Source organism: Colletotrichum paranaense, assembly GCF_030867605.1.
Source record: "Colletotrichum paranaense strain IMI 384185 chromosome Unknown Scaffold_2.1, whole genome shotgun sequence".
Taxonomy (NCBI): domain Eukaryota; kingdom Fungi; phylum Ascomycota; class Sordariomycetes; order Glomerellales; family Glomerellaceae; genus Colletotrichum; species Colletotrichum paranaense.
This window is the reverse complement of record NW_026848960.1, coordinates 2507667-2520658: the sequence shown is the minus strand read 5'-3', so window position 1 is coordinate 2520658 and position 12992 is coordinate 2507667. Positions and strand designations below refer to the sequence as shown.

General features: G+C 54.0%; 6 protein-coding genes across 6 annotated transcripts; 2 read left to right on the top strand and 4 right to left on the bottom strand.

Moving 5' to 3' along the window:
- Positions 1-6: 6 nt before the first annotated feature.
- Positions 7-593, bottom strand: CPAR01_02750 (uncharacterized protein; the record flags this gene model as incomplete). Its single annotated transcript, XM_060487037.1, has 2 exons — positions 7-109; positions 190-593. The coding sequence occupies 2 exons, from the start codon at positions 591-593 to the stop codon at positions 7-9; spliced, it is 507 nt and encodes a 168-aa protein (XP_060354365.1).
- Positions 594-3307: 2714 nt separating this feature from the next.
- On the bottom strand, positions 3308-5226 carry CPAR01_02749 (phosphoribosylaminoimidazole carboxylase; the record flags this gene model as incomplete). The annotated part of the gene is made up of 3 exons (XM_060487036.1): positions 3308-3630; positions 3685-4338; positions 4389-5226. 3 exons carry the CDS (start codon positions 5224-5226, stop codon positions 3308-3310), a joined length of 1815 nt encoding a protein of 604 aa, XP_060354364.1.
- A 445-nt stretch (positions 5227-5671) lies between these two features.
- On the top strand, positions 5672-7127 carry CPAR01_02748 (dihydrouridine synthase; the record flags this gene model as incomplete). The annotated part of the gene is made up of 5 exons (XM_060487035.1): positions 5672-5715; positions 5784-5862; positions 5917-6019; positions 6081-6454; positions 6492-7127. The coding sequence occupies 5 exons, from the start codon at positions 5672-5674 to the stop codon at positions 7125-7127; spliced, it is 1236 nt and encodes a 411-aa protein (XP_060354363.1).
- Positions 7128-7471: 344 nt separating this feature from the next.
- On the bottom strand, positions 7472-8922 carry CPAR01_02747 (cyclin-K; the record flags this gene model as incomplete). Its single annotated transcript, XM_060487034.1, has 2 exons — positions 7472-8392; positions 8458-8922. The coding sequence occupies 2 exons, from the start codon at positions 8920-8922 to the stop codon at positions 7472-7474; spliced, it is 1386 nt and encodes a 461-aa protein (XP_060354362.1).
- Positions 8923-9732: 810 nt separating this feature from the next.
- Positions 9733-10673, top strand: CPAR01_02746 (proteasome component PRE2; the record flags this gene model as incomplete). The annotated part of the gene is made up of 2 exons (XM_060487033.1): positions 9733-9873; positions 9927-10673. The coding sequence occupies 2 exons, from the start codon at positions 9733-9735 to the stop codon at positions 10671-10673; spliced, it is 888 nt and encodes a 295-aa protein (XP_060354361.1).
- Positions 10674-11091: 418 nt separating this feature from the next.
- CPAR01_02745 (glycoprotease) lies at positions 11092-12708 on the bottom strand (the record flags this gene model as incomplete). The annotated part of the gene is made up of 1 exon (XM_060487032.1): positions 11092-12708. One exon carries the CDS (start codon positions 12706-12708, stop codon positions 11092-11094), a length of 1617 nt encoding a protein of 538 aa, XP_060354360.1.
- Positions 12709-12992: the final 284 nt, after the last annotated feature.

Here is a 12992-nt window from a genome sequence, read left to right as displayed (position 1 = left end):
GCGCCCTCAGTAATCGGTTGGTAACGTGGACGGGTCAACACTCAAGCTGGACGTGGGTGTGCACATAGGCTTGGAGTACGACGGCCAGGGCTTGCAGTCGGCGTGGCATCTACATTTTTACGGCAAAGTCAGCAAACATGATACGCTGTACTAATATGTGTGGCATTAGAAGCGAAGAAGCAAACTTACCCGCCATACCACTGTCCGCACTCGTTAATGTAATCAACACACACGCTACGCGTGCTGCAGTTGTCGACCGCCGTCGTGGGTAAAGTAGTCAAGCTGGGCGGTGCCCGAGTGATTGTCGGGCTGCGCGTGGGCGGCAGGCTGGGCCGGGTTGGCCTAGTGAAGGAGGGCTTGAATGTCTTCGAGATTGTCGACTTGCTCAGCGTGGATTTGCAAGGCGGCATGGTGGGCTTCATCTGCGGCTGGCACATGTCGTAGCAGCCGCCCCATCGGATTCCGCATTCTGGGTTGATACCGTCTAGACACATGGTTCGCGGGCAGTCGGCGGCGTTGGAGGGCGGGACTTGGATCTGGGCGGCTGATAGGCCAACGATGGCTAGTATTGTGAAGATGTTGTTGGAGAGCATGTTGACTATTTGGTTGCGTGGTGACCTTTGGTGATGAGGATGATCGAAATCTCTGCGGTTGCTGTGTGGTGTAAGGTAGCTTGAGATACAGAGGGGCAGTTGTCAAGTGGGTGATGAAAGTTGCACAGTAGCAAATTCTCTGATGAAGCTGGACATCAAGGTTGCTATATATGATCCCAAGTTTGCCTCGAGGTTGTACGGGTCGGCGAGCTCTCCGATCTCCGTCATAAGGATAGCTACCAAGACGGGAAGACGGGCACTAGCACATGTAGGTTTGTGGTTCTCTCGGCCGCAGGCGAGCTTGGTTCGCCCTGCCCAGCCTCAGCAGACGCAGCCCCAGTTTGGTAGTCCATTCCACGATAGCCTCGAATTGGTGGTGACCTCGGCCTTCTTGGTGTGATTGCCAAGAGAGGAAGAGATATGCTAGACCCGAGTGCAGATCATCCCAGGGCTGCGATGCATGGGATGATGAGCGCATCCGGTGCAGAATTGGCGACATAGTGCGCGCCGCAGGACCAAGCCGCAAGGTGTAGTCCACAATGGACGGCTGTCTGGTGATCTAGGATCGACGGTGAAGTCGATGTCTTACTCTTCAGGCTGTTTTCGAACAGCTCAATTTCCATCCACAGTGCCGCAAGAAGGTTAGCAGGTTTTCGCTCCCGAGGATCAAAGGGATGAGTGGACAGGATTGCGGGGTCCCATAGGGTTATACAGACACACGACCTTTGTTCGTGATACCCTTCAGCTTGAGAAAGATGTGCGAGCGACGGAATCGGACAGAAAACGGTTTTCTGCGGGCTGTGGTAGGTATACATTCTTATCGATCATGTCCTTGGTGAAGAATGAAGTCTTCTCCCACAATGAACAAGCTTGGGCCTTCATAAGTAGACTTACACATAGAAATAGTGGTGATGTTCTCGATGTCGTCTAGATCAATCTGCAGAAACTCTCGATAGCTCTACAGTGCCTAATTATCAAGAGAAGTTACCGGTGCGAGCCGACGTCAAGGCAGTACCTGTCGAGGCCCCAGATTATCATATTCCTGCCAAGGCGCTTGTCTCAGGAGGGCGTCGATCTGGACCACCTTGTCAGCGAACGGTCTCCGCGGATAGATTTGGACCGGCGATCTCTCACTCGCTTCTCAAGTCGCATCCGGTCCTTCGGATCAAAATATCAGGGCGACGCATCAGTCCGTCTGCTGCGAGATGCGCCCTGTGGCGAGCAGGATTCTGAGCGAGTAGTATTAGAGCAGGCATTGACTCGGCCGGGACATTTTCCGAAGTCATTTACCAGAATCCTCGATAGGTTCACCTTAGATACCCACGTAATACCCAAGCTGTCAAGTGTGTGCGATGCTCTCAGGAGTGTGGAAACAACAAACATGGTTTGAGAGGCCACAAACCCTTTCCGCCGTTTGGAGGAATGTCACCGCAGGTATGTTCCAGGCAGCTTGCTGTAACATGCTGTGAGCGATTTCGCTCACCGCTTGGTAGTCAAAATTGATGACATCAATCAGGTGATAGGTTAGATGGTTGTTCGAAGGGATGTCATCTCGTATTTTGCGAGGGATGTTCATGCCGGTATCGAGAAGCGGGCACCAAGCCTCGCAGCGTGCAAAAGCTATGAATAGCACCGAGCATACGGCTGATCACTTCTTCCTTTGATGTGTAATAGGTAGTGCCCAAGAAGTCTCTCGACCCCTTTTTCCTGTCCAGCTTGGACCCTTGTCTTCCCCTCACGTTGTCCAAGTCAAGGACATACGTTGGTCGGAACGCGGGGAGAGATCATACACGTCGCACTGAGACATAAGCCATGGCAGGCTCCTGTCGTATATCATAGTTACCTCGCTTTTGCCTTTTTGTCCTTGCCACATACTCAGTGCTCTGATGTGCTCTGAGGTTCCTTCCTTGCTAGAAGTCAGACAGTTAGTGATCACCACGTTTGATTGAGATAGCTCCTTCTCGTATTGCATGTACCAGACGTGCTGGGCCATGATAATCGACTGCGAGCCACACGAACGAGGCCGTCTTCAGCAAGTTCTATTATTGGAGAATAAATGTAAGTGGCTCAAAGTCAAGTGAAAAGAGTAATCGAGGTGAATATCCGTAACATGAGGTGGGTTTGATCCCAACAGTCTGTTTTTGGGCGACCCGGCGATCATCGATAAGATCATTGATTTTGAGACTGAAACCGTACCCCCCCGAGTCGGAAGAAGTGTATCCTAGTGTTTCTGGCCATTCCTTTCGATATCTAACTCCTGCAAGAAAGTGATAGATGCCCCGCCAGTCATGCCAATCATCACCATCAGACCTAGAAGACAATATAGTGGTGCCTACAAAGTAAGAAGTCATTTGCACTCCGGAACAACCGGCAGGCGATTCTCTCAGGGTTCAAGGTGTAGGCTCACATTACCCCGGGTCCTGTTTCAAGCGGTAACCCACGCCGTCTTCCCAACGCTGGGCCATGTCTCAACCGCAAGTCCTTTTGCATCTCCCCGGAAATCGTTTGACGAAACAACTCTTTCTCACACCAGCCAAGGTGGCAGTACGGCAGCGAAGCATTATCCCGGAAACCAAGCATTTATGATATTGTAGTGACCGCCCCTTATTTGTTATTTTCTAACTTTCCTATGTACGCCTTTGCTGGTATCAATCAATGCTGCCCAAACGTGGAATGAAGTTCCACACATGCTAATAAAATCTCTTCATTTTCCCTCATTGGTTCTCGAGGTACGCCTTCCATCCTTTACTCTGCAGCTCGGAAGCCTTGTGCTCAACTTCCCGGGACATGTTGCTCATGTACTGAGCCATCTTTTGCTGGTACTCGAGGCTGGACGACCCGAGAATCTTGACAGCGAGGAGGGCAGCGTTGGTGGAGTTGTTGATACCGACCGTTGCCACGGGGCAACCGCGGGGCATTTGCACGATGCTCAGCAAGCTGTCGTGGCCGTCAAGATGAGTGGCCTTGACGGGCACGCCAATCACTGGCACAGTTGTCTCGGATGCCAGCATGCCTGGGAGATGGGCAGCACCGCCGGCTTTGGTGATGTTAGTAATGTCTCCAAAGGGTCGATCGACATATGTAGACTTACCAGCTGCGATCAAGACCTTGATGCCACGCTGCGCGGCGGTCTTTCCAAGTTCAACCATACGATGGGGCGTACGGTGAGCAGAAGTGATGTCAAGGTCATAGGGAACCTCGAAATGCTCAAGAATCTCGAAGGCACCCTTCAAGACCTTGAGGTCTGAGTCAGAACCCATGGTGACAACAACCAAGGGCTTATCGGCGTTGCGGGAGCTGGTCTTCTTGGCAGGAGACTCTTGCAGACGAAGTTGGTCTGAGGCAGCATCAAGTCGCGCTTCGCGCATGTAGTTCACCTCGTTAATCAGAGGCGCTGCTAGCCTCTCCAAGCTGGAGTTGGCAGAGTGAGTCGTCACGGTGATGTGTCCAATCTTGCGGCCAGGCTTGGACGATTTGCCATAGAGGTGGAGGAACACATCCATGTTGTCATCGTATAAGGATGTGGTCAGGTCGACCAACTCTTCGTGGGAGTCTTCACGCGCACCGCCGAGAATGTTGAGCATCAGAGCGCCGGAGACGCGAGGCTGCAACTTGATAGATCGCGGGAGCATGTCCAAGATGGAGTGGAGCTGCGCCTTGTACTGCGACATGTAGGGCACACCCTCAATAGTCCAGTGGCCCGAGTTGTGGGGACGAGGAGCGACCTCGTTGACGGTGATTGTGCCTATCATCAAGTTAGTTGATCCTCAAGTCTTGTAGTCTCTGCTAACTGACCGTCCTTGAGCAGGAACATCTCAACAGCAAAGACACCTCTGCCCTTCACCGTCTTGATAACATCCCCAGCCACCTGGCGTGCCTTCTCACATACATCCGCACTGACTTGGCGAGGTGGGTAGTACACCTTGGTGCAGATACTCTCCTCGTGGATAGTTTCGACAGCCGGGTAAGTGTGAACCTTTCTCAACTCGCCGTCCTCATCCTCAGTTCGCACAACCATGACGGCGAGCTCCATCTCGAAAGGTACCCACTTCTCAGCGTAGAGTGAGAGCTTGCCCATTGTCCGAATAGCCTCCTCGTAGTCCTCCGGGCCCCTAACCTTGAAGTTACCACGGCCGTCATAGGAACCCTTTCTCGCCTTCAGCATGAATGGGAATTGGAATGCCCTGTAAGCGGCCGTGAGGCTCTCAGGCATAGCAGGGCCGGATTCAATGGCCATCTGAGGGGCAATGGGGAGACCACCCTTGGCGAAGTGCTCTTTTTGCAAGTACTTGTCCTGGATCAGACGCAGAGTCTGCCAATGGGGGTGACAGGGTACTTTCTTGACGGTGCCTGGAGCAGTGATAACACCGCGGGTCGCAATCTCCTCGAGAACCTCAGTGTTAACGTGCTCGATCTCGACAGTGAGGACGTCACACATGGCAGCCAATTCTCTGATCTTGGCCGGGTCCTTGAAGGAACCGGTGACGTGCCGGCTGTTTTGGTTAGCTTGCTTCGCAGGACAATTGGCCTCGTCCAGGATCGCGATATCGATGCCGAGGGGCCCCGCGGCCTCGCACAACATTCGGCCCAACTGGCCACCTCCAAGGAGGCCGATGACGGGCTTCTTGACCATTGTGAAGATCGACTTTGCGACTATAATAGCGCGAGTGCGAAAGTGAGGAGAAGCAAGTTAGAGCGAAACAATAGCCCAGATCAAAAGAAGGGTGGAGAGAGTGTTTCCCGAGGGAAGAAACGACTCATAAATGCAAGCACTTGGCTGGGGTAGAGCAAAGTTTTGACGCAGGAAGTTTACAGGTTTCTCCCCCATTGGGCAGGCGGTGAAAAATCACCCCGCCGTTATCGTCGCAAGAGAGCCCCACCCCCACTATGACAGCCCAGGTGAGGATCGCCCATCTAGGTTTGATGCCACAGGCCCCCCCTGCTCCACTAAGATCCTCTGTAATTCTTCGCTGCAGGCGCCTTCGACGTTGTGAGTGAGTCCTAATCCGACTCAATCACACTCTCATCTCAACTCGGGCATTATACCACTCACTCTTGTGGGTGTCCAGATTGTCACCATGGCGGCCGACCTCTATAATGGAACTCTTTCAGATAGAACACAGTAGGTTTTGAGTTCCACTTCTTGTTCACCATGAGTCAAGGGGACTGACAACATGTGACTTTACGCAGTCCCCTGAAAATATTCGATGCTGCCAAGAGTCAAGATAGATTTCTCAACGTCTCAGCTCCCATGGTGAGGTATAGCAAGGTGATTCAACTCTGGTATTTCAGTCAAGGAGGCCATTGACTCATCACCGCATAGCTCGCTTTCCGTCAAACCGTTCATGAATATGCTACCGATCTCTGCTGGACACCCATGATCCTGTCGAAAGAGTTCAACCGCAATAACTTTGCCCGGGACAGTGGTTCGTTGACTCCCCTGCGCCTCACTCCGGTACCTTACCACGGTCTGACTCTTCTCCAAAGATCTCACAATATCCACCCGTGGAGTTCAGCCTCCCACGATAGTTCAATTTGGCGCAAACAGCCCTCTCGAGCTCGCCCGCTCATCATCTCTTGCCGCCCCTTTTGTCAACGGTGTCGATCTCAACTGTGGGTGCCCACAGTCATGGGCTTGCGCAGAGACTCTTGGTGCCGCTCTTATGGAGCAGCGCGAACTCGTACGAGATATGGTCATTGAGACTCGTCAACGCTTGGCTAGTGACGGTTGGCACGTTGGCAAGGAGCGGGATATCGACAGTCCAAAGGGAAGGAGCGTCAGCGTCAAGATCCGTGTGCACAAGGACTTGAGGCGAGTGCCCCTTAACCCTGAGCTTCTCGCTCACATCCTCTCGGGAACCGTCCTCCGCTAACTCTCATGCTTCACTAACTAGGAAGACGATGGACTTTATCGACACCGTCATTGGCAACCCCCTGAACCGTAATATCGACTTCCTGACGATCCATCCCCGTACCCGTCATACAGCATCCACCACCCCTATTAACACCGAATCTCTTGGCATTCTCCTCGAGAAATACGGTGACACGCTCCCAATCCTTCTGTCCGGCGATGTCTTCTCCATGGCCACGCTACCCCTGTCGACGGTATCCAAAGCACCAGAAGAACCTTTGGAACCGACACTGATCAACGGCCATAATGGCTATACGGACTTCACCCCCAGTGGCACCAAGTTGGCAGGTCTCATGTCTGCGCGGGGTATCCTCGCAAACCCTGCTCTTTACGCTGGGTTCGAGTCTTGTCCGTGGGAGGCTGTCGAATGCTTCATGCGCCACGTCATTCGTGCCCCGATGCCAGTGAAGCTCGTTCAGCATCACCTTCACGAGATGTGCGGACCAGGTATGGGGCCGGATAAGCGTGCTTTGCTGAATCGACAGGAGAGGGCAGCATTACTTGCTCTCGAAAATATGGTGGACGTGATAGATTTCTTGGATGATGCGATCAATCGCAAGACAGGCAGGACGGAAGGACTTCATCGAGAGCCGAGACGTAGCTCAACAATTCATATACCATAAACTACTACCCTCTCAATCTGCAGCGATGTTTTTTGACTTTATGATAAATTCGCTATGAATTGTAATCACTGCTAAGGTATTTCCTACCTTTGCAAAGCATCGCTTGCGCCATGACCTCTGCCAAACTACCACCCTTGGAACGCCGTGTCTCTGTGAAAGCGTGCTGTGACTCTCGCGCATACCAAGATGCTTGCGCTTGAAGCCGCCTTAAGTGAGTGACCACTATGGTACATAAGCGTCATCTTGCGCCTGTCGACCCTTTGTCCGAATACCCGCCGTAAAATGCGATGGACCTCCAACGCCCATGGTTCGTGGAATTATTAAAATGTTACAGGCTAGAGCTCCTAGTCCAAGACCTCCCCTTCATCTTCATCGGACAGTCGTGCCCGCTTCTGTTCTCTGCCCTCGGAATCCGAGTCAAGTTCCTTCCTCTTTCCTGGGGACGCCAGGTTATTGCCATTCGCTCTCTCTGGCTCCTTAAGCGTGGCCTGCGAGCCAGACTCAGTATTAGTGACGTCATCGCGACCATTAGCCCTAGCTCTTGGGCTCTGCGTTCCTCTATCCAGCTCAAAAGGCGTGCCTGCTGTAGAGGAGAGAGCGTCCTGGCTCATCTGATCCCTTGGCTGTCTAGTATTGGCCAGGTCAAAAGCTGGTGATGGCAGTGACGGGTTCTGTTTACGGAGCGGGTTCTCAGTGTAGAACTGTCGAACAATGTCGATGGCCTTGGCACACTTGTCTTCGTTTCCTTTCAGTGCCCTCCACCACGGTTCGCCGTTGACATCTTCGATCTTCTGCTGTGTGTGTATACTGGCAAAGAAAATGGCACTGATGGCAACGTCGCGTGCTTCGAGCAGTAGAGGGATGGAGGTAAGGCAGGCGTCGCTGCAGAACGCCCAAGCTGACTGCCTCAGATGTTTGTTGTGAACTATTTCGAGTTGACCGAGAAGCTCGAATAGACGCTGGTAAGGGTTCTCCACCATGAGGTCGAATGTGAGGTATTCCAGCATCAACTCCTCATACATGAGAATGCTGTCTCTCCACCGCCAGTACTCCTTGCTCATCTCATCTATCATTAGCTTGGGGTTCTTTTGGGCGACCTTCGCCACTGTGATGATGATTTCCTTTGTCTTCCGACAGTTTTCTTCTGTCTTATTCGCGAGAAAGAGCGCAGTGGCTGCAATGTTCTGTTCAACCGATTCCGTCAGCATTGGTTCAGCTTGAGCCTTTTCGGTCCCTCGTTTGGATCTGGGAAGTGCGGATTGTGCCTGACACTTATAAGACACCAACACGAACGCATTTAGACTGGGGATTGAGCAGAGATATGTCTCACGTAGTGGTGGATGCCGTTCTTCTCTTCAACCATACTGTATCGCATATAGAACCGGTGGAAGAAGACACCTGCAACCCAAAGGGTGATTTGGGGCAAGTCGAGAAGAACTCCGGCCTGATATATGAAGTTGACACCCTTCGCGCGTCGTAGGCGCTCCTCTGCCGGTGAAATGCCATCTAGAATACTCGGTGTGCTCAGGGTCTCGTCGGGGGTGAAGTACCACTGATTGGGCGGAGGTCCTGGTGTTTGCGCCCTTGACCGCTGGGGTGAGCGCGTGTCTCGCTGAGAATGAGGGCGCGGCGGCGAGGTCCGCGATGAGTGTGTCGGGGGAGATGGAACTGCAGGTGGCACATCAAGACGACGCCCGGGAGATCTGGATTGCCGGTCTGGTCGAGGCGGACCCGGGGGGAGCGTGGGAGGCTGGTAGGCCTCTCTGGAAGGCCGATAGCGATCGATACTAGCCATCGCCGCGAAATTATTGTGATACCTTCAAGTCGGCGATTGGTAAAAGTTGATGTGAGAGACTGATCATGGGTGAAATGGCGCTCGCCGTCGCAAGTGGTAGTGTTGGATGATGGCGGAATCGCTTTCCTTGGTTTAGCTGAGGTGGATTTTCGACCCTGTTTGAGTCGCGTTATCTTATCAACAGATCCACGTGATCACTTTAGACCCCTGCGTGTCCTGACCAGCAGGTGGATAGGTACATCGGATGGGAAGATAGATAGGTGTTCAGGTCTGGTAAATGGGGAGCTACTCGATTTAGCCATCCCCAAATTTCGACCCTTAAGGGATCCTTAAGAGGGGAGAAATGTCGAGAAATTCATCATGGTTGTGTAGAGTGCCTACGGATTTCGAGGACAGGAAGCATCGAAAATACTTTTACTACCTAAGGTACGTTACGGTCCATGGCCTGCGCTGGAAGCTATCGCACTTGGAGGTAGGTAGGTCCTTATGTAAGCCTGAGGTGCACACGGACCTTGGTGCTGAGGTGTCTCCGTACCTGCAGCAGCATTTGCCCATTCCGAATCAGGCAACAAGGCATTAATCAGCTTGGTACGCACTTTCCCTTGCTGAAGCTGGCCGTGACGCGAGCATGGAGCTGCCTGAGCTACTCCCCAATTCAACGTCAAAGAACCCCATTTCCCATTCCAATCATCACCAAGCCCAACACTTCCACGAACATCAACGAAAGCCCGCTCAGAAATAATTCTTTACTCTCACCACCCCTTATCGACCGGTTAATTCGACAACTTCCCCCGCCCGCTGACCGCCGAGATGGACAGCCTTGTGGCCAAGTACAGCCGCCCGGCGTTCGAGCAACACAACACCTTCAGAGACGATGAGCAGGAGGACCTTGAGCTCCTGGGTGGAGCGCCGCCGCTGTCATTGAAGTTTGCTATGCCCCCGGTCGCACATGTGAGTTCAACCTGTTGACTGGGTTTCCGTTTGAACCTGAGATGCACCACCAGACTGACATGGGGAACCCCTCAATGCAGCCCTCCTCCTGGCTCCGCGCAGCAACAGACGACCGAGCCAACCCCGACTGCCCCATCAAGATTGCCCACGGCACAACGACCCTCGCCTTCCGGTTCCAAGGCGGCATTATCGTCGCCACCGATTCCCGTGCGACTGCCGGAAACTGGATTGCCTCGCAAACAGTCAAGAAGGTCATTGAGATCAACTCAGTGCTCCTGGGCACCATGGCCGGCGGTGCCGCTGACTGTCAGTACTGGCTTGCATGGTTGGGCATGCAGTGCCGCCTGCACGAACTCCGCCACAAGCGCCGCATTTCCGTCGCCGCGGCGTCCAAGATTCTCGCCAACCTCGTCTACTCATACAAGGGCATGGGCCTCAGCATGGGCACCATGTGTGCCGGCGTTACGAAGGAGGAGGGCCCCGCGCTGTACTACGTCGATTCAGACGGCACTCGTCTGCCTGGCAACCTCTTCTGTGTCGGCAGTGGTCAGACTTTTGCCTACGGTGTTTTGGACGCTGAGTACCGCTACGACTTGACCGACCAGGAAGCTCTTGACCTCGGTAGCCGAAGTATTCTTGCCGCTACGCACCGTGACGCCTACTCTGGTGGTTTCATCAACCTCTACCACGTCAAGGAGGAGGGCTGGGTCAAGCATGGCTTCAATGACACGAATCCCATTTTCTGGAAGACGAAGCTGGAGAAGGGCGAGTTCACCAACGTCACTGCCGACTTGGACTAGATGTCGGTGGAGAAGGACAGTGATTTGGTGCCGCTGAAGTCATACGTGTCGCGGGGTTCCTTCCAGAATCCCGCTTTCAGCCAGTCTCCAGGCCGAAGCCCGAGACCGAATCTCGCTCCAGTGTCGCTTTTGCCGGGACAGAGCGATATATCCCACCTATCACTATGACGTGCAAGGAGACAAGAAGATTTTACTACCTCGCACAGGATTGAATAGAACGGTTATGATAGGCAAATCGAGCGCAGTCGCGGAATCGAGCATGGCTTGTCAGGTTGTCCATTAGACATCTATACTCTCAAGGGAGAGTGCAGGTGTTGTGTAACTTGTACACTAGATTATGATACAAGTTCATTCTCACGCTTCTTCTACATTGTTATTACATGTGATTCTATAACCAAAAAAGGGGTATCATAAGGTTTTAATGTTCTCTTCTTCTCCATCCAGGGACACCCAGGATGCCACCCTCTTCGCTGGACGGGTCAATCGACCACTTGCGCTCAGGATGTACGGAAAGTGAACTCTCCCAGCCAGCTTCGTACATTTCCATGCCGGTCCATGCAATCATGGCCGCATTGTCCGTACACAATGCTGGCGGGGGCGCCGTGATCTCCACATGCTCGAATCCGCGGACGTCGAGCATCTTCCGTAGCACATGCATGAGGAAGCGGTTGCTGGCGACACCGCCGCTTACGACGAGTGTTTTCAGTGCATCTTTCAATTCCGGCTCGGCGGCAAGAGCGAGGAAGATGCGAGTTGCCAGGTGCTCGAATAGGAGGCGCATGGTGGCGCGGGCGAGGATCCGTCGTTCGTCGAGAGACATGGAGCCGCCTTTTGAGGTGGCGATTTTGCGGACCTCGCTGCCTAGGCCATTGAACTCGTATGATAAGGCGCGGGAGGCGGAGAGTGGAGGGTGGAGGGTCCAGGAGTAGGGTGGGGGAGCGGTGTACGGCGCGATTTCGTCGACGCGGCGGAGGGGAGGGGTGTATTCGTAGTCGTGACCGTGCTGGCTTTTGGGATCTGATGATGATAGAGAGGAGGGGACAAAAGAGTCGGGAAAGGCGAAGCGTTCGAGGAGGGCGCCGTACATGACGTCTCCGTGGGATGCTAGCATGTCCGGCGGGAGGATGTGGCGCGCTGCCTTGTCGAGGGCGTCGCCGACGGCGATGTTGGAGGAGGAGGCGAGGATGCGGTGAGATGTGAGGGAGCGGGAGTGGACGAGCTGGGTGTGGCCGCCGGAGACTAGGAGGGTGAGGAAGGGATATTCTGGTTTTATAGTAGCGGTGACATCGACTGTTGGAGAGGAGGAGGCGGTGGTGGATGAGGACGCTGTGGATGTCGTCGGATCATGGCGGGCGAGCGCGGAGACGAGGCGAGGGGTGAGGGCGTGGGCTTGCATGTGGTTCACGGCCAGGAGGGGCACCTGCCAGGCTGTTGCGAGGCCTTTTGCCGTCGAGAGTCCGGAGGCGAGGTTCGCGGACATGCCGGGGCCGCGGGTCACGCTCACGAAGTCGGGTTTCTGGCGCCGAGTGCCAGCGACTGTAAGCGTGTTGTTGCTCGATGGCCCTAGCTCTCCTGCGAGAGAGCGACCTCCCCCTTTGCCTCCTATTTGTATCAACTTGCTGTCATCGTGATTCCGAGCTTCTGCCTCGGAGGCAGCTGGGGGCAGAGAGGAGAGGGCTTCGGCGACGAGTGGCGCGAGCGATGCGTCGTGGGAGCGTAGGGCGACGGGCGGGTAGACGCCGCCGTAGGCCGTGCTGTCGGATGTGATTTTGCGGTGAAAGTGGAGGGTCGCGCGACCCAGGGGACTGGGGTCTTTGGAGAGGAGGGCGACGCAGGTATCGTCGCACGATGTTTCGATTGCGAGGGTTAGGAGAGTTCGGTACTGGTGCTGGCGCTGGAGCTGGTTTTGCTGTCGAAAGGGTGTCGGCCGCACATGCGCTGCCGGGGCTATTGCTGCGTTACCGTTGATGGTTCGATGGAGGTGAAGAGACGGAGCGCGCCATCTTTGGAAAATCGTGAGGGAAGGGCAGCGCATTGAGGGAGCATGGTGTGGATATAGGTGTCGGGAAGTGCTTCGCGAGGAGAAGGCTACAATGCGACGATGAGAAGTTGAAGCTCTTATCTTATCACATGTAATCTTATCGGTTGTCTTCACCGAGGACTCACCGACTTACACGCTTCCCAAACCAAGCTGCAACGCCTGGTGTATTCCCCAGCCCGTCAGACAATCTTCTTTATTCTACTGAGGGAGCTGAGCCTTTAGATGGCATTCAATTGCTACGAAACCAAGAGAATCTCAATGAAGTTTTCTCCTTCTTT